Below are 22033 nucleotides of genomic sequence, written 5' to 3'. Positions count from 1 at the left end.
CATGCAGTTATTAATGTGGAATATATGCAGAATGTATGAATATCAGTTATTAATGTGGAATATATGCAGAATGTATGAATATTTGTTTTAAGGTTCTGTTTGGTTTTGTTATTGGTAACCTGACATTCGTAGCCATGGTAATACGTGTGTTTTAACTCTGTCAACAATGTATGGTATAGTGTATGTCCATTCTGTCATTCTGTTTATATGAAAACTTCCCCTACTAATTTTATCTGAAGCTCTGTCGGATGCATCAGAGGTACAGATATCAGAGTAATCAGTTATTTGGAACACGTGTTGTAGATCCGTCAGTCCTTTGAATTTGTTTTGTTTAGAACACAGGTTCGGTTGGTCTGATATATAAGTTTATTATGAGCATGTTTTAAGAGCATATACAGTAAGAACACGGCCATGTGTGATTAGGGTAAGCTGTTAGAAACATCACTTTCTATTACCTTAGTCGTTGCTGTTAAATAGTCTTTGTTTATTTCCTTTTGAAATTTGATACATTTCACTCAATTCGTGTTTCGTACATTTCAAAACAAACACAAACAGACGTCTGTTACGTTCTTCAATATTCGGGTAGATTTGTTATTTCACAAAACCAGAGGTTCGTGTCTACTTCATTGTGCTATTCGCAGCCACAGTCATGTCTTTGCTGTTGGTTAAACCTACTTTATGAAATGGACTACAGATGTCGCTGACATGTTCCTGGATCCAGTCGAGATATGACGAAACCCGCGTAAACACTGAAGGCCAAGATTCTTCGGCACACTCACTTCTTCCAAAAGAAACGACTCCAAGGACGATCCATCGATTATCCACTTCTACCGCTAGAGGTCCACCTGAGTCACCCTTTGTAAAAAAATAACAATAGTAATAATAATTTGTAGATTTACACCTAAAATGACATTACAGTGGTAGAATACAGTTTTTTTGGGACGGACATTCTTACCCAACAAACGTCTTTATCTTCGCCGCCGGCACATACGTTCGTTGGGTGAACATCATTTTTCCATTTGTTTTGGCACTCTGATGGTGACCATATAGGTACTTTGGCTTCTTTCAGAACATGGCTGTACTCACCACCTGTTCCAAGTATTCATTTTACAGGAAACACTGTGTTTACATATTGTCTTCAAAGTAACTAGAAATATTGGGTTACTTCATCTAAATATATCGATTATTTGTAACTCAAAAGTATTCAATTAAAAATATTAAATATTTAAACATGTTTAACTCTACAAGTAACAATAACACTAGTTAAGTGTTTTCTATATCTAACAGTAACACCAATTAAGTGTTATCCATATTTAACAATAACACCAGTTAAGTGTTATCCATATCTAACAATAACACCAGTTAAATGTTATCTATACCTAACAATAACACCAGTTAAGTGTTTTCTATATCTAACAATAACACCAGTTAAGTGTTTTCTATATCTAACAATAACACCAATTAAGTGTTATCCATATTTAACAATAACACCAGTTAAGTGTTATCCATATCTAACAATAACACCAGTTAAGTGTTATCTATACCTAACAATAACACCAGTTAAGTGTTTTCTATATCTAACAATAACACCAGTTAAGTGTTTTCTATATCTTACAATAACACCAATTAAGTGTTATCCATATCTAACAATAACACCAGTTAAGTGTTATCTGTATCTAAAAATAACACCAGTTCAGTGCTATATATGTCTAACAATAACACCAGTTAAGTGTTATCCATATCTAACAATAACACCAGTTAAATGTTATCTATATCTAGCAATAACGTCAGTAAAGTGTTACCTAAGTCTAACCGTAACACCAATAAAATGTTATCCATTATATATTTAGAAACTGATGGTATGGGTAGAGAAAGCACTAATAGAGGAGCGAACAACGTTTCAACCTTCTTCTGACGATGACCAAAAAAGGTCAAAACGTTGTTCGCTCCTCTATTAGTGCTTCTCTATCCATACCATCAGTTTTAAAATATATAATTTTCTCTACAAGTGTTATGTATACGTAACAATAATACAAGCAACAATAATACACGTAAAGTGTTATCTACCAGTAACGTGTACGATAGTGTATTGTACTTATTTTGAAAATTGAGACTAAAACCAGTTTAAATGGATTTGAAACGTATTTTCCTTATAAACGCTGACAAACTGTTTAACATCAACTTATCTAGACACATCAAATCCACTTGAACAGAAAAGTGCATTTTTCATACCGGAATATAATACCATACAGAACAGAAGAAAAGATAACATTACCATTGGAATTAGTCCAACCCCATCCTACTATTGTCCCCTGCATGCCACTAAAGTTAACATCTGGTGGAGGCAGACATATTAGATCAACATACTCGGATAATTCCACCGGATGTTTCAGCTTCCACAGTGCAATATCATTTAAAACAGGCTTGGGTCGATACTGAGGATGAATCATTACGTATTCAATGTCCACAACTTTAGACTGAGTCTCTATGACCCATTTGTCGTGCTCGCCAGTAATCGTTTCAGCTTGACCTGGCTTAAGGGGTTTTCTTCTGTTATTTCTACAGAAAGTAGACTTTTAATAGTACTTGGTCTAAAAACTTACAGCAGCGTCATATGAAAATAAAATAATAATATAGAAACGCATGATTACAACATGCATGTTTTTAACTAGAAGACAAGATGTATCGACTGGTGCTTTAGTTTCACAACTTAAAGTGATACACACTAGAAGATATGATGTATCACCTAGGGCTTTAGTTTAACAACTTAAAGTAAGACACATTAGAAGACGGGATGTATCACCTAGGGCTTTAGTTTAATAACTTAAAGTAAGACACATTAGAAAACATAATGTATCAACTAGTGCTTTAGTTTAACAAGTCAAAGTAAGACACACTAGAAGATATGATGTATCAACTAGGGCTTTAGTTTAACAACTTAAAGTAAGACACATTAGAAAACATGATGTATCAACTAGTACTTTAGTTTAACAACTTAGTTAAGACATACACTAGAAGACATGAAGTACAACTAGTACTTTAGTTTAACAACTTAAAGTGAGACACACACTAGAACACATGATGCATCAACTAGTGCTTTAGTTTAACAACTTAAAGTGAAACACACACTAGAACACATGATGCATCAACTAGTGCTTCAGTTTAAAAACGTAAAAGAAGACACACATTAGAAGACATGATGTATCCGAGACCCTAACCCAACTATAAACGTTCCCAGCAACCAGTTAGCAACCCTCATAGAATTCACCACGGTAAAGACAAACTTCATGTTCAACAACCACAACTATATACAAACAAATGGCCTAAGCATGGGCAACCCAGTATCACCAGTTCTAGCCCATATTTTTATGACACAAGTTGAAACACAAGTAATTAACACAGCATTACATCCACCACTATATTGGTACAGATATGTAGATGACACGGTTGCGGGATTCAAATCTACAGAGCACACACTTAATTTTTTCAATCACATTAACTCTATACATCCCAACATTAACTTCACATGTGAACAGGAAGAAAGCAATCAAATATCATTTCTTGACCTCAAAATTACAAGAACCGACACACAATTCAAAACAAAAATCCACCAAAAAATCACCCATACGGGACTATACATTCCTTGGGACTCAGCACATGAAACAAAACAAAAACTCAACATACTAAGAAACCAAATAAACACAGCCATAAAACTATGCTCACCAGATAAAATTAACGATGAATTAGACAAAATAAAAAAATACTTTATCAACATCAATAAGTTTCCTCCACAAACCGTAGAAAACATTATACACACACACCTAGACAGAAAGCAAAATCAACCAACAAAAGTAAATATATCTCCAGAATCAAAAAATCACGAAACCATATACTGCTGTATACCATATATTCCTGACATCAGCAGACAAATAACCAACATTTGGCAAAAACTAGTAACAAAATATGACATTCCAGTTAATACCAAATTTATTCAAAAACCAGGCACAAAACTGAGGTTTATACTATATAAAAACTATACTGACAAACACAACACCAACATTATTTATAAAATACAATGCGATAACTGCCACGACTTCTGTATTGGAGAAACAAGTAGAAAAGTTGAAACCACATTCAACGAACATAAAAAGTCACCTTCACACGTTTTCGAACAATGCAAATCAAATAAACACAACATAACCATGGAAAATACCCAAATACTAAATAAAGAAACAAACATAAACAAATGCAAAATTAAAGAAGCCTTACTTATACAACAACTTAAACCCAAAATAAACCAATATAAAGAAACGCCTTTATACCTATATTAAATATAATAAAATAAAATTATATATTCAAACATCTAACACCGCCCTCTACATTCCGACACTCAGTTACACAACCCCTTCCAAACATGTGGTCAGCTTTCTCTTTCTTTCTTTGTGAATCTGACGATGACCGAAGAAGGTCGAAACGTTGTTCGCTCTTCTACGTAAAATATTTTCTCAACCCAGACGAGCCAATTTTACATATATATTTCCCTCCAAGTGGGTTTTCTCGACATCACTGATGATGTATCAACTGCTGCTTCAATTTAACTTAAAGTAAGACACATTAGAAAACAGGATGTATCAACTAGTGCTTCAGTTTAACTACTTAAAGTAAGACACACTAGAAAACAGGATGTATCAACTAGTGCGTCAGGACTGATAAGTACTGACAAATCTTACTTTTTGAACAGTGGGCAGCAGTCAGTACATAGGAAGGACTGATAAGTACTGACAAATCTTACTTTGTTGAACAGTGGGCAGCAGTCAGTACATAGGAAGGACTGATAAGTACTGACAAATCTTACTTTGTTGAACAGTGGGCAGCAGTCAGTACATAGGAAGGACTGATAAGTACTGACAAACCTTACCTTGTTGAACAGTGGGCAGCAGTCAGTACATAGGAAGGACTGATAAGTACTGACAAATCTTACTTTGTTGAACAGTGGGCAGCAGTCAGTACATAGGAAGGACTGATAAGTACTGACAAACCTTACCTTGTTGAACAGTGGGCAGCAGTCCGTACATAGAAAGGACTGATAAGTACTAACAAACCTTACCTTGTTGAACAGTGGGCAGCAGTCAGTACATAGGAAGGACTGATAAGTACTGACAAACCTTACCTTGTTGAACAGTGGGCAGCAGTCAGTACATAGGAAGGACTGATAAGTACTGACAAACCTTACCTTGTTGAACAGTGGGCAGCAGTCAGTACATAGGAAGGACTGATAAGTACTGACAAACCTTACCTTGTTGAACAGTGGGCAGCAGTCCGTACATAGAAAGGACTGATAAGTACTAACAAACCTTACCTTGTTGAACAGTGGGCAGCAGTCAGTACATAGGAAGGACTGATAAGTACTGACAAACCTTACCTTGTTGAACAGTGGGCAGCAGTCAGTACATAGGAAGGACTGATAAGTACTGACAAACCTTACCTTGTTGAACAGTGGGCAGCAGTTAGTACATAGGAAGGACTGATAAGTACTGACAAACCTTACCTTGTTGAATAGTGGGCAACAGTTAGTACATAGGAAGGACTGGTAAGTACTGACAAACCTTACCTTGTTGAACAGTGGGCAGCAGTCAGTACATAGGAAGGACTGATAAGTACTGACAAACCTTACTTTGTTGAACAGTGGGCAGCAGTCAGTACATAGGAAGGACCGATAAGTACTGACAAACCTTACCTTGTTGAACAGTGGGCAGCAGTCAGTACATAGGAAGGACTGATAAGTGTTCCACCGCAACTTCCTCTTCTGTGTTTTTTTCTTTCGTAACGTAAAAGAACCTAGAACAAACCAAACTGTGATGAATCAGTTCTATATTTATTAATGTTTAAGGTCAGATCATTGGTTCTACTACTGTATTTGTTTTGTTCTAATTATTTTAATGTGTAATTTTAGTCTTTACTATTTGTCTTTTTCACATAAAATCCGTTTTATCCATATTTAGGCTACAGTTAATTTAATATTAGATTGATTTTTGTTAAATGTCAGAAGTTTTGATCAGAGAAGGTACGTGACTGTTAAATGCACTTTTACTTATTACTGTTTTTGGACGAAAAGTGTGATTAAAGGTAAGAAATGGAAAAATAGAAAGTATTAAATTATTCGAGGATTTTTCAAATTTGTCAGTTTATTTTCACGTAGAGTTACGCAATAGGTTAACTACCATCTGTCCGCCGCGAGACTACAGCCATGAACTTTCATGGTTTAAATTTCTTAACATGTGACTGACGCACGTATAAAATTCAGAAACGTCAGCACGTCAAAACCATAACTAACAACGATTAAACATATTCATAAAATTATCGTTTGTTTCACAAGTGTCTTAAATATTGTCTTGTTTGTTTGTTTTTGTTTTGGAATTTCGCACAAAGCTACTCGAGGGCTATCTGTGCTAGCCGTCCCTAATTTAGCAGTGTAAGACTAGAGGGAAGGCAGCTAGTCATCACCACCCACCGCCAACTCTTGGGCTACTCTTTTACCAACGAATAGTGGGATTGACCGTCACATTATAACGCCCCCACGGCTGGGAGGGCGAGCATGTTTGGCGCGACTCGGGCGCGAACCCGCGACCCTCAGATTACGAAGCGTACGCCTTAACGCGCTAGGCCATGCCAGGCCCATTAAATATTGTCATCACAGAGCACTAGGTTCGAGCTGCGATATGTTACACGTTTCAGAGTAGTCGAATAGGCGGTACGTGTTGCTTAGTGATTGTCCTTCATCTGCTTATCAGATCTAACTTAAGGTTGGCTATAACTGAATCTGAAAAGTGTTTGATATTCCTCTTTAGTACACTAAATTAGGGTTAGCTATACCTGAAACTGAAAAGTATCTGACCTTCTTCCTCAGTATACTAAATTAGGATTAACTGTACCTGAACATGATGAGTATCTGACCTTCATCTTTAGTACACTAAATTAGGGTTAATTATGTCTGAAACTGAAAAGTATTTGACCTTTCTCTCTCGTACAATCGTGAACACGATGAGTATGTGACTTTTCTCTTCAGTATACCAAATTAGGGTTAGTTATACCTGAACATATCTGACCTTCCTCTTTTAGTAAACTAACTTACGATTAGTTATACCTGAACATGATGAGTATCTAACCATCCTCTTTAGTAAACTAACTAACGGTTAGCTGTACCTGAAACTGAAAAAGTATTTGACCTTCCTCTCTCGTGCAGTAGGGTAGGGTTAGTTGTACTGAACATGATGAGTATCTCACCATCCTCTTTAGTATACTAAATTAGGGTTAGCTATACCTGAACATATCTGACCTTCCTCTTTTAGTAAACTAACTTAGGATTAGTTATACCTGAACATGACGAGTATCTAACCATCCTCTTTAGTACATGTATCGTATGAGGTGTCATTAATGATGAAAATACCATCTTTTAAAGATAAGCATATAACAGGACAATGTGAAACACGAACTAATGTTTATTCTTGTACGGCTTGGTTTACGGAAGTTTTAAGATTAGTGCAGAATTTTCAATTATGGAAGAAAGAATGCTGCATTTAAGTAATTTTTACAGATGATTCATAGTTGAATTAATCATGAAACAGAAATTGTAATATTATGACGTAATTCTGCTGTTGTATGATAGGAAAGTAAGAAACATGTATGTGAGAAGCTAGGATTAAAGTTCATTTACTAGGATATGTAAACAAAAAACAGGTAACGTTTCTAAAATAATCTCTTATATTTTAAACACTTTAAATTCATCACGTTTTACTCGTTTGTCCTCACATGCTAGGTTTGTAGTCTATTAAAAATCATTTAACAGCTGTGTAACTTGGATGCACATTGGCTAAATTTGTGCTTTACTTGGTTCTAACGATGATATATTTGTATGTCACTTTATACAAGTTAATATTTAATATTTAAAAAAATGTTTTCATGAAAATGTGAAAAAAAGGAGCACCATCCAGGGGTATTTGTTCACCGACGTTTCTTCACCGTTTATAATCCTGAAAGACAGCTCAGGTAACGTGCCGCAGGCTGGGAAGTGAGAAAAAAAAAGGTTTTTATTACATAAACTACAACATTTAACAATTAATATGTTGGTTTTACTGTGTAACAAAGCGAATTACACCACTTAATTAATCTATTGGCTTTACTGTGTGACAAAGTGACTTACAACATTTAACAATTAGTCTGTTGGTTTTAACGTGTAACAAAGCGAATTACAACATTTAACAATTAATATGCTGGTTGTATTGTGTAACAAAGCAAATTACACCACTTAACAATTAATCTGTTGGCTTTAACGTGTAACAAAGCGAATTACAACATTTAACAATTAATATGCTCGTTTTATTGTGTAACAAAGCGAATTACACCACTTAACAATTAATCTATTGGCTTTATTGTGTGACAAAGTGACTTACAACATTTAACAATTAGTCTGTTGGTTTTAACGTGTAACAAAGCGAATTACAACATTTAACAATTAATATGCTGGTTTTATTGTGTAACAAAGCAAATTACACCACTTAACAATTAATCTGTTGGCTTTAACGTGTAACAAAGCGAATTACAACATTTAACAATTAATATGCTCGTTTTATTGTGTAACAAAGCGAATTACACCACTTAACAATTAATCTATTGGCTTTATTGTGTGACAAAGTGACTTACAACATTTAACAATTAGTCTGTTGGTTTTAACGTGTAACAAAGCGAATTACAACATTTAACAATTAATATGCTGGTTTTATTGTGTAACAAAGCAAATTACACCACTTAACAATTAATCTGTTGGCTTTAACGTGTAACAAAGCGAATTACAACATTTAACAATTAATATGCTCGTTTTATTGTGTAACAAAGCGAATTACACCACTTAACAATTAATCTATTGGCTTTAACGTGTAACAAAGCGAATTACAACATTTAACAATTAATATGCTCGTTTTATTGTGTAACAAAGCGAATTACACCACTTAACAATTAATCTATTGGCTTTATTGTGTAACAAAGCGAATTACAACATTTAACAATTAATATGCTGGTTGTATTGTGTAACAAAGCAAATTACACCACTTAACAATTAATCTGTTGGCTTTAACGTGTAACAAAGCGAATTACAACATTTAACAATTAATATGCTCGTTTTATTGTGTAACAAAGCGAATTACACCACTTAACAATTAATCTATTGGCTTTATTGTGTGACAAAGTGACTTACAACATTTAACAATTAGTCTGTTGGTTTTAACGTGTAACAAAGCGAATTACAACATTTAACAATTAATATGCTCGTTTTATTGTGTAACAAAGCAAATTACACCACTTAACAATTAATCTGTTGGTTTTAACGTGTAACAAAACGAATTACAACATTTAACAATTAATATGCTCGTTTTATTGTGTAACAAAGCAAATTACACCACTTAACAATTAATCTATTGGCTTTATTGTGTGACAAAGTGACTTACAACATTTAACAATTAATATGCTCGTTTTAACGTGTAACAAAGCAAATTACACCACTTAACAATTAATCTGTTGGTTGTATTGTGTGACAAACTGAGTTACAACATTTAACAATTAATCTGTTGGCTTTAACGTGTAACAAAGCGAATTACAACATTTAACAATTAGTCTGTTGGTCTTACTGTGTAACAAAGCGAATTACAACATTTAACAATTAATCTGTTGGCTTTATTGTGTAACAAAGTGACTTATAACATTTAACAATTAATATGCTGGTTTTATTGTGTAACAAAGTGACTTACAACATTTAACAATTAATCTGTTGCCTTTATTGTGTGACAAAGTGACTTACAACATTTAACAATTAATATGCTGGTTTTATTGTGTAACAAAGTGACTTACAACATTTAACAATTAATCTGTTGGTTTTATTGTGTAACAAAGTGAATTATAACATTTAGTAGACTAGAACAATTCTTGCATTGATTAGCAGGTTCGAAACAATACTTGTCACATACTGAGACATTAGGCTTAAAACTTACCGCACGCTTGGTTCAGTAAAATGTTGTCTGAAGACGAAAAGTTTCGGAAACCTCGAAAATCACAAAAAATAAATGATTCATTACTAAAGTATATTTCAGAGAACTAAGACGCTACCAAGAATATCTCTTAATGCAACGAATCGGTTGCTTTATATGCAAAAACAGCTCGTTTGGGTTGAGAACATATTTTACATAGAAGAGCGAACAACGTTTCGAACTTCTTCGGTCATCGTCAGGTTCACAAAGAAAGAGGTAACTGACCGGAAGCTGAACACATGTTTGAAAGGGGTTGTGTAACTGAGTGTCGGAATGTAGAGGGCGGTGTTAGATGTTTGAATATATAATTTTATTTATTTTATTATATCAATACAGGTATAAAGGCGTTCCTTTATATTGGTTTATTTTGGGTTTAAGTTGTTGTATAAGTAAGGCTTCTTTAATTTTGCGTTTGTTTATGTTTGTTTCTTTATTTAGTATTTGAGTGTTTTCTATGGTTATGTTGTGTTTATTTCACTTGCAGTGTTCGAAAACGTCTGAAGGTGACTTTTTATGTTCTTTGAATCTGGTTTCCATTTTTCTACTTGTTTCTCCAATATAGAAGTCGTGGCAGTTATCACATTGTATTTTATAAATAATGTTGGTGTGGTGTTTGTCAGTTAGTTTTTACATAGTATAGACCTCAGTTTTGTGCCTGGTTTTTGAATAAATTTGGTATTAACTGGAATGTCATATTTTGTTACTAATTTTTGCCAAATGTTGGTTATTTGTTTGCTGATGTCAGGAATATATGGTATACAGCAGTATATGGTTTCGTGGTTTTTTGATTCGTGAGCTGTATTTACTTTAGTTGGTTGAGTTTGCTTTCTGTCTAGGTGTGTGCGTATAATGTTTTCTACGGTTTGTGGAGGAAACTTATTGATGTTGATGAAGTATTTTTTCATTTTGTATAATTCATCGTTAATTTTATCTGGTGAGCATAGTTTTATGGCTGTGTTTATTTGGTTTCTTAGTATGTTGAGTTTTTGTTTTGTTTCATGTGCTGAGTCCCAAGGAATGTATAGTCCAGTATGGGTGATTTTTTGGTGGATATCTGTTTTAAATTGTGTATCGGTCCTTGTAATTTTGAGGTTAAGAAATTATATTTGATTGCTTTCTTCCTGTTCACATGTGAAGTTAATGTTGGGATGTATAGAGTTAATGTGATTGAAAAAAATTAAGTATGTGTTCTGTTGATTTGAATCCCGCAACCGTGTCATCTACATATCTGTACCAGTATAGTGGTGGATGTAATGCTGTGTTAATTGCTTGTGTTTCAACTTGTGTCATAAAAATATTGGATAGAAAATTCTTTGAAAAAATCGTTTAAGATGTTGTTTTTAGGTGTTTCTGGAAAATATAAATTTGTAATTTCTCACAAAACCATCAACATAATTTCACAAAACAGAAAACTATAAAACTACCTTACAAAAAGAGACATTAATTCCATTAAAAAGCTAAAACAAGACAAACACATAAGAATTCTAAAAGCAGATAAAGGTAACGCTATAGTCATAATGAACACGAATGAATACATCCAAAAAATGAATAACATCCTATCAGACACGAACAAATTTAAACCAATGCACACAAATCCAACAAAGACACACGAGACGCAACTGAACAAAATACTACTACAAATGAAAAAAGCCAATACAATTTCACAAACACTTTATTCCTACCTACGTAAAACCGACTCACGCACACCACAAATATACGGCATCCCCAAACCTCATAAACCAGATTGTCCATTACGACCAATAATGTCCACACATGAATCGTTTAATTACAATCTTGGTAAATACATAGCATGGGCATTCTCCAAATATGTAACATCAGCCAGCTCATTCATCAAAGACTCTTTTAATTTCAAGTCTAATCTAAATCAACTTAATCATAAAGCCTTAATGGCCAGTTTCGATGTTATATCCCTCTTTACAGAAGTTCCAACCACTAAAGCCTGCAAGATAGCCTTAGAACTCTATATCCGAGACCCTAACCCAACTATAGAAATTCCCAGTAACCAGTTAGCAACCCTAATAGAATTCACCACGATAAAGACAAACTTCATGTTCAACAACCACAACTATATACAAACAAATGGCCTAAGCATGGGCAACCCAGTATCACCAGTTCTAGCCAATATTTTTATGACACAAGGTGAAACACAAGCAATTAACACAGCATTACATCCACCACTATACTGGTACAGATATGTAGATGACACGGTTGCGGGATTCAAATCTACAGAACACATACTTAATTTTTCAATCACATTAACTCTATACATCCCAACATTAACTTCACATGTGAACAGGAAGAAAGCAATCAAATATCATTTCTTGACCTCAAAATTACAAGAACCGACACACAATTCAAAACAGAAATCCACCGAAAATCACCCATACTGGACTATACATTCCTTGGGACTCAGCACATGAAACAAAACAAAAACTCAACATACTAAGAAACCAAATAAACACAGCCATAAAACTATGCTCACCAGATAAAATTAACGATGAATTAGACAAAATAAAACAATACTTCATCAACATCAATAAGTTTCCTCCACAAACCGTAGAAAACATTATACGCATACACCTAGACAGAAAGCAAAATCAACCAACTAAAGTAAATACAGCTCACGTATCAAAAAACCACAAAACCATATACTACTGTATACCATATATTCCTGACATCAGCAAACAAATAACCAACATTTGGCAAAAATTAGTAACAAAATACGACATTCCAGTTAATACCAAATTTATTCAAAAACCCGGCACAAAACTGAGGTCTATACTATGTAAAAACTACACTGACAAACACCACACCAACATTATTTATAAAATACAATGTGATAACTGCCACGACTTCTATATTGGAGAAACAAGTAGAAAATGGAAACCAGATTTAAAGAACATAAAAAGTCACCTTCACACGTTTTCGAACACTGCAAATCAAATAAACACAACATAACCCTAGAAAACACTCAAATACTAAATAAAGAAACAAACATAAACAACTTATACAACAACTTAAACCCAAAATAAACCAATATAATGGAACACCTTTATACCTATATTAATATAATAAAATTATATATTCAAACATCTAACACCGCCCTCTACATTCCGACACTCAGTTACACAACCCCTTTCAAATATGTGGTCAGCTTCCGGTCAGTTACCTCTTTCTTTGTGAACCTGACGATGACCGAAGAAGGTCGAAACGTTGTTCGCTCTTCTATGTAAAATATTTTCTCAACCCAAGCGAGCCGTTTTTGCATATAAATTTCTCAACAAGTGGGTTTCTCGACATCACTGAATCGGTTGCTTTTTAAGTAGATTGTTTTGAGAGTACGAAATGTTTGTTACTAATATTTTATCGCTCAGTTCTTACTGTGTTATAAAAGTTGTCAGGTAATGTGGAATCTCTTTATAACATGTTAGACTTCTTTCAAGAACTGTATTTTAAAATTTCACTTAGCTACAAATAAAGTTTAATATATACTCAACAGAAAGAGTGGCAGTTTAGACATTGTTACAAAGAAACGATAACAGTTTACATGTTGCTACAAAGAAACGATAACAGTTTACATGTTCCTACAGAGAAACGATAACAGTTTACATGTTCCTACAGAGAAACGATAACAGTTTACATGTTGCTACAAAGAAACGATAACAGTTTACACACTGATACAGAGAAACTATAACAGTTTACATGTTGCTACAAAGAAACGATAAGAATTTGCATATTGCTACAAAGAAACGATAACATTTACACATTGCAAAAGAGAAACGATAACAGTTTTCATGTTGCTACAAAGAAACGATAACAGTTTACACATTGATACAGAGAAACGATAACAGTTTACATGTTGCTACAGAGAAACGATAACAGTTTACATGTTGCTACAGAGAAATAACGATGAAGTGACAATAGTTTCTGGTACAGAGAATATTTCTTACCATTTTGTATTTCTTCTTGTGGTGTTTCCTGTAAAAATGTTATTCAAAATTTGTAAACAACTAACTGATATGAACAGCAAAGTGGTTCATGTACTATATTGATTTATCTATTTGCAAGTATGTATATAAACTGTATGTTCATCGCTTTTAATATTAATCACGTATTCATCAAGAGATCTGTTTAGTAATGAATTATAGGTAATAATAAAACAATTGACGATAAACGTAGTGAAGCAGATATGTGTTAGTAATATACATATTCTGATGTTATAATGTTCAGGATATTAATTGGTTTTACAGAGCTCGCTATTGTCAGTAGTTCTGGTTTGTTTTATAAAATAAATATCTGGTAATTCTAATTATATATGTATGTATAAACACACCTGCAACTGTAGGTTAGAACTCAATTCTCCCTGGCTGCTGTAACTTTGTCGGAACAAAAAGACGGTCCCAATGAACCACGTCGTTATGTATCGATGCATCACAGTCGTTGTGCTCCACACAAGAGCTTGTTTTAGATAAACTTTCCTCATAAAGACTGAAGTCCACCACGAACCACTGGTACCACAACCAACAGGTCTGACGTTGTCTGCTCCTGTTGGCTCACCTTCATCCTCGTCTGTCGTCTGTTCCAGTGGCTAATTTCGTCACCCAAACCATATGAGGAGATATATTTTGTGATACAGTAACCACATGGACTGGTGTGTCTACAGTTTAAATAAAGTGCTGTTTAAAATAGATGAATAGTTCAAGTTAGGTTGCTATTCTAATTTATAGCCCTTACCATAATACTAGTAATGTTTTTCTTATGTTGTGCTATAAGTACAACTACAGACTAGTGGTGGTTCTCTCATGTTGTGCTATAAGTACAACTACAGACTAATGGTGGTTCTCTCATGTTGTGCTATAAGTACAACTACAGACTAGTGGTGGTTCTCTCATGTTTTGCTATAAGTACAACTACAGACTAGTGGTGGTTCTCTCATGTTGTGCTATAAGTACAACTACAGACTAGTGGTGGTTCTCTCATGTTGTACTATAAGTACAACTACAGACTAGTGGTAGTTCTCTCATGTTGTGCTATAAGTACAACTACAGACTAATGGTGGTTCTCTCATGTTGTGCTATAAGTACAACTACAGACTAGTGGTGGTTCTCTCATGTTGTGCTATAAGTACAACTACAAACTAATGGTGGTTCTCTCATGTTGTACTATAAGTACAACTACAGACTAGTGGTGGTTCTCTCATGTTGTGCTATAAGTACAACTACAAACTAATGGTGGTTCTCTCATGTTGTGCTATAAGTACAACTACAGACTAGTGGTGGTTCTCTCATGCTATAAGTACAACTACAGACTAGTGGTGGTTCTCTCATGCTATAAGTACAGGTCGGTCAGTGTTGTAACTTAATTCGGTTCGTGGTACTCAAGTTCTCTACTCAATTGAAACTATGGTTCAGTAGTGCTGTGTGATTCAGTAATAGCTGACAATATAAATTAATAATAAGGTTCAAAACATAATGACAGTACCATAACAATAATATACCCCACATGATTAGAATATACTGACAGTAACAGTACCATAACAATAATATACCCCACATGATTAAAATATACTGACAGTACCATAACAGTAATATACCCCACATGATTAGAATATACTGACAGTACCATAACAATAATATACCCCACATGATTAGAATATACTGACAGTACCATAACGATAATATACCCCACATGATTAGAATATACTGACAGTACCATAACAATAATATACCCCACATGGTCAGAATATACTGACAGTACCATAACAATAACATACCCCACATGATTAGAATATACTGACAGTACCATAACAATAATATACCCCACAAGATTAGAATATACTGACAGTATCATAACAATAATGTACCCACATGATTAGAATATACTGACAGTACCATAACAATAATATACCCCACATGATTAGAATATACTGACAGTACCATAACAATAATATACCCCACATGGTCAGAATATACTGACAGTACCATAACAATAATATACCCCACATGATAAGAATATACTGACAGTACCATAACAATAATATACCCCACATGATTAGAATATACTGACAGTACCATAACAATAATATACCCCACATGATTAGAATATACCTACAGTAACAAAACAATAATATACCCCACATGATTAGAATATACTGGCAGTACCATAACTATAATATACCCCACATGATTAGAATATACTGACAATACCATAACAATAATATATTCCACATGATTAGAATATACTGGCAGTACCATAACAATAATATACCCCACATGATTAGAATATACTGACTATACTTTGATAATGATATGCCCGACATATTGTACAGAATATATTAACAATAATTTAAAGACAATAAACACAACACGTTTTGCAGGATATACTGACAATATTTTAATGATAATATAATTTCACGTACTGTTTGCCTTATGTGATGACAAACCGTTGTAATGGTATTAAAGGTTAATGACTGGTCATAGCTTTCGAAACATTGCAGCTTATACTTGTTAGAAAACACCGAACAACTTCCTGTTTAAACTGACATGTCACCCCTAGCAGGAATCACTCAAGGCTATGTAGGTTTAAAACAAGTTATTTTATGACAAACTCGTTCAAAGAACTCCAGATGTGAAGTTAAGAAACGCTAATATAACGAAATGGTACGTTTTAGGATGAAAAAAACGACAACATTTTGGTAAGGAATGAGGAAACGCAATGATATTTCTGTGAGGAACATGTTATATTGTGAAATATGATATACAATAGTATTTCTGTGAGGAACATATTATGTTGGGAAATATGATATACAATAGTATTTCTGTGAGGAACATATTATCTTGGGAAATATGATATACAATAGTATTTCTGTGAGGAACATATTATGTTGGGAAATATGATATACAATAGTATTTCTGTGAGGAACATATTATGTTGGGAAATATGATATACAATAGTATTTCGGTGAGGAACATATTATGTTGTGAAATATGATAAGCAATAGTATTTCTGTGAGGAACATATTATGTTGGGAAATATGATATGCAATAGTATTTCTGTGAGGATCATATTATGTTGTGAAATATGATATGCAATAGTATTTCTGTGAGGATCATATTATGTTGTGAAATATGATATACAATAGTATTTCTGTGAGGAACATATTATGTTGGGAAATATGATATACAATAGTATTTCTGTGAGGATCATATTATCTTGGGAAATATGATATACAATAGTATTTCTGTGAGGAACATATTATGTTGGGAAATATGATATGCAATGATATTTCTGTGAGGAACATATTATGTTGTGAAATATGATATACAATAGTATTTCTGTGAGGAACATATTATGTTCTGAAATATGAAATACAATAGTATTTCTGTGAGGAACATATTATGTTGTGAAATATGATATACAATAGTATGTCTGTGAGGAACATATTATGTTGTGAAATATGATATACAATAGTATTTCTGTGAGGATCATATTATCTTGGGAAATATGATATACAATAGTATTTCTGTGAGGAACATATTATGTTGTGAAATATGATATGCAATGATATTTCTGTGAGGAACATATTATGTTGTGAAATATGATATACAATAGTATTTCTGTGAGGATCATATTATGTTGTGAAATATGATATACAATAGTATTTCTGTGAGGAACATATTATCTTGGGAAATATGATATGCAATGATATTTCTGTGAGGAACATATTATGTTGTGAAATATGATATACAATAGTATTTCTGTGAGGAACATATTATGTTGTGAAATATGATATACAATAGTATTTCTGTGAGGATCATATTATGTTGTGAAATATGATATACAATAGTATTTCTGTGAGGAACATATTATCTTGGGAAATATGATATACAATAGTATTTCTGTGAGGAACATATTATGTTGTGAAATATGAAATACAATAGTATTTCTGTGAAGAACATATTATGTTGTGAAATATGATATACAATAGTATTTCTGTGAGGATCATATTATGTTGTGAAATATGTAATACAATAGTATTTCTGTGAGGAACATATTATGTTGGGAAATATGATATGCAATAGTATTTCTGTGAGGATCATATTATGTTGTGAAATATGATATACAATAGTATTTCTGTGAGGAACATATTATGTTGGGAAATATGATATACAATAGTATTTCTGTGAGGATCATATTATCTTGGGAAATATGATATACAATAGTATTTCTGTGAGGAACATATTATGTTGTGAAATATGTAATACAATAGTATTTCTGTGAGGAACATATTATGTTGGGAAATATGATATACAATAGTATTTCTGTGAGGATCATATTATGTTGTGAAATATGATATGCAATAGTATTTCTGTGAGGAACATATTATGTTGTGAAATATGATATACAATAGTATGTCTGTGAGGAACATATTATGTTGTGAAATATGATATACAATAGTATTTCTGTGAGGATCATATTATCTTGGGAAATATGATATACAATAGTATTTCTGTGAGGAACATATTATGTTGTGAAATATGATATGCAATGATATTTCTGTGAGGAACATATTATGTTGTGAAATATGATATACAATAGTATTTCTGTGAGGATCATATTATGTTGTGAAATATGATATACAATAGTATTTCTGTGAGGAACATATTATCTTGGGAAATATGATATGCAATGATATTTCTGTGAGGAACATATTATGTTGTGAAATATGATATACAATAGTATTTCTGTGAGGAACATATTATGTTGTGAAATATGATATACAATAGTATTTCTGTGAGGATCATATTATGTTGTGAAATATGATATACAATAGTATTTCTGTGAGGAACATATTATCTTGGGAAATATGATATACAATAGTATTTCTGTGAGGAACATATTATGTTGTGAAATATGAAATACAATAGTATTTCTGTGAAGAACATATTATGTTGTGAAATATGATATACAATAGTATTTCTGTGAGGATCATATTATGTTGTGAAATATGTAATACAATAGTATTTCTGTGAGGAACATATTATGTTGGGAAATATGATATGCAATAGTATTTCTGTGAGGATCATATTATGTTGTGAAATATGATATGCAATAGTATTTCTGTGAGGATCATATTATGTTGTGAAATATGATATACAATAGTATTTCTGTGAGGAACATATTATGTTGGGAAATATGATATACAATAGTATTTCTGTGAGGATCATATTATCTTGGGAAATATGATATACAATAGTATTTCTGTGAGGAACATATTATGTTGTGAAATATGATATGCAATGATATTTCTGTGAGGAACATATTATGTTGTGAAATATGATATACAATAGTATTTCTGTGAGGATCATATTATGTTGTGAAATATGATATACAATAGTATTTCTGTGAGGAACATATTATCTTGGGAAATATGATATACAATAGTATTTCTGTGAGGAACATATTATGTTGTGAAATATGAAATACAATAGTATTTCTGTGAGGAACATATTATGTTGTGAAATATGATATACAATAGTATTTCTGTGAGGAACATATTATGTTGGGAAATATGATATGCAATAGTATTTCTGTGAGGATCATATTATGTTGTGAAATATGATATGCAATAGTATTTCTGTGAGGATCATATTATGTTGTGAAATATGATATACAATAGTATTTCTGTGAGGAACATATTATGTTGGGAAATATGATATACAATAGTATTTCTGTGAGGATCATATTATGTTGTGAAATATGATATACAATAGTAATCTTGTGAGGAACATATTATGTTGTGAAATATGATATGCAATGATATTTCTGTGAGGAACATATTATGTTGTGAAATATGATATACAATAGTATTTCTGTGAGGAACATATTATGTTGTGAAATATGAAATACAATAGTATTTCTGTGAGGAACATATTATGTTGTGAAATATGATATACAATAGTATTTCTGTGAGGAACATATTATGTTGTGAAATATGATATACAACAGTATTTCTGTGAGGAACATATTATGTTGTGAAATATGATATACAATAGTATTTCTGTGAGGATCATATTATCTTGGGAAATATGATATACAATAGTATTTCTGTGAGGAACATATTATGTTGTGAAATATGAAATACAATAGTATTTCTGTGAGGAACATATTATGTTGTGAAATATGATATACAATAGTATTTCTGTGAGGATCATATTATGTTGTGAAATATGAAATACAATAGTATTTCTGTGAGGAACATATTATGTTGTGAAATATGAAATACAATAGTATTTCTGTGAGGAACATATTATGTTGTGAAATATGATATACAATAGTATTTCTGTGAGGATCATATTATGTTGTGAAATATGAAATACAATAGTATTTCTGTGAGGAACATATTATGTTGTGAAATATGATATACAATAGTATTTCTGTGAGGAACATATTATGTTGTGAAATATGATATACAATAGTATTTCTGTGAGGAACATATTATCTTGGGAAATATGATATACAATGGTATTTCTGTGAGGAACATATTATGTTGTGAAATATGATATACAATAGTATTTCTGTGAGGAACATATTATGTTGTGAAATATGAAATACAATAGTATTTCTGTGAGGAACATATTATGTTGTGAAATATGATATACAATAGTATTTCTGTGAGGAACACATTATCTTGGGAAATATGATATACAATAGTATTTCTGTGAGGATCATATTATGTTGTGAAATATGATATACAATAGTATTTCTGTGAGGAACATATGATGTTGTGAAATATGAAATACAATAGTATTTCTGTGAGGATCATATTATGTTGTGAAATATGATATACAATAGTATTTCTGTGAGGAACATATTATGTTGTGAAATATGATATACAATAGTATTTCTGTGAGGAACACATTATGCTGGGAAAAAATCGAATTGTGAGAAATAATGAAATACAACAGATTTACAGTGTTGTCGTTTAATGTTATCAAGTGATGGAGAAAATACCAGTTAATGGATTACAAAACACGTGTTGTTTAATGTTACCATATGAATGATAAAATACCAGTTCATGGATTACAAAACACGTGTTGTTTAATGTTACCAAGTGAATGACAAAATACCACTTCATGGATTACAAAACGCGTGTTGTTTAATGTTACCAAGTGAATGACAAAATACCAGTTCATGGATTACAAAACGCGTGTTGTTTAATGTTACCAAGTGAATGACAAAATACCAGTTCATGGAGTACTAAACACAAGAAGATAGTGTTGGTTACTTTTAGATGAACACAGTCCATCTTGTAGCAGACGGAGTGGCTAGTTCAACTGGTTATTAATTTCTTGTAGAATTGTTGTCCATACCTTTGGCTTGAGAGTTGGAAGTGACATGGAGCCTGTATTTTGAAAGACATAAAGCAGTTTTATTGTATCTAGAATTCAAATGTTTGTGATAAAACGTTTGGTTCGATCTTTAATAAATTTAGGTTTTAATTAGAAATGTGAACTTAGTTATATAAATATTATCAAAATCATTTGTTATTTATTATTATTATATCATTTGTTATTTAATATTATTATATCATTTGTTATTTATTATTATATCATTTGTTATTTAATATTATTATATCATTTGTTATTTATTATTATATCATTTGTTGTTTAATATTATTATATCATTTGTTGTTTAATATTATTATATCATTTGTTGTTTAATATTATTATATCATTTGTTATTTATTATTATATCATTTGTTATTTAATATTATTATATCATTTGGTATTTAATATTATTATATCATTTGTTATTTATTATTATTATATCATTTGTTATTTAATATTATTATATCATTTGTTGTTTAATATTATTATATCATTTGTTATTTATTATTATATCATTTGTTATTTATTATTATATCATTTGTTATT

At 32.2% G+C, this 22033-nt stretch overlaps 2 protein-coding genes across 5 annotated transcripts in view; one reads left to right on the top strand and one right to left on the bottom strand.

Annotated features, from left to right (window-relative positions):
- Nucleotides 1-22033, top strand: part of LOC143242887 (dual 3',5'-cyclic-AMP and -GMP phosphodiesterase 11A-like) — a 103773-nt gene that overhangs the window by 32371 nt on the left and 49369 nt on the right. The gene's annotated exons all lie outside the window — the stretch shown is intronic.
- On the bottom strand, nucleotides 468-21496 carry LOC143242320 (chymotrypsinogen B-like). The gene is made up of 9 exons (XM_076485680.1): nucleotides 21470-21496; nucleotides 14431-14685; nucleotides 14048-14075; nucleotides 10041-10091; nucleotides 7985-8061; nucleotides 5738-5838; nucleotides 2276-2559; nucleotides 956-1089; nucleotides 468-855 (listed from the first exon to the last, which is right to left on the bottom strand). Exons 1-9 carry the CDS (start codon nucleotides 21494-21496, stop codon nucleotides 619-621), a joined length of 1194 nt encoding a protein of 397 aa, XP_076341795.1. The 3' UTR covers nucleotides 468-618.

Source organism: Tachypleus tridentatus, unplaced genomic scaffold (assembly GCF_004210375.1).
Source record: "Tachypleus tridentatus isolate NWPU-2018 unplaced genomic scaffold, ASM421037v1 Hic_cluster_2, whole genome shotgun sequence".
NCBI classification, from domain to species: Eukaryota; Metazoa; Arthropoda; class Merostomata; order Xiphosura; family Limulidae; genus Tachypleus; species Tachypleus tridentatus.
The sequence above is the reverse complement of the archived record's forward strand: the minus strand, read 5'-3'. Positions and strand labels throughout refer to the sequence as shown.

What these genes read in the sequence shown, in the direction of transcription:
- LOC143242320 (XM_076485680.1), bottom strand. Translation starts at nt 21,496, where the DNA reads ATGTCACTTCCAACTCTCAAGCCAAAG. An exon ending in TTTACTGAACCAAGCGTGCG is followed by an intron (nt 8,062 to 10,040) that starts GTAAGTTTTAAG and finishes CTCACTTCCCAG; the next exon opens with CCTGCGGCACGTTACCTGAG. An exon ending in GCTGCCCACTGTTCAACAAG is followed by an intron (nt 2,560 to 5,737) that starts GTAAGGTTTGTC and finishes TACTTTCTGTAG; the next exon opens with AAATAACAGAAGAAAACCCC.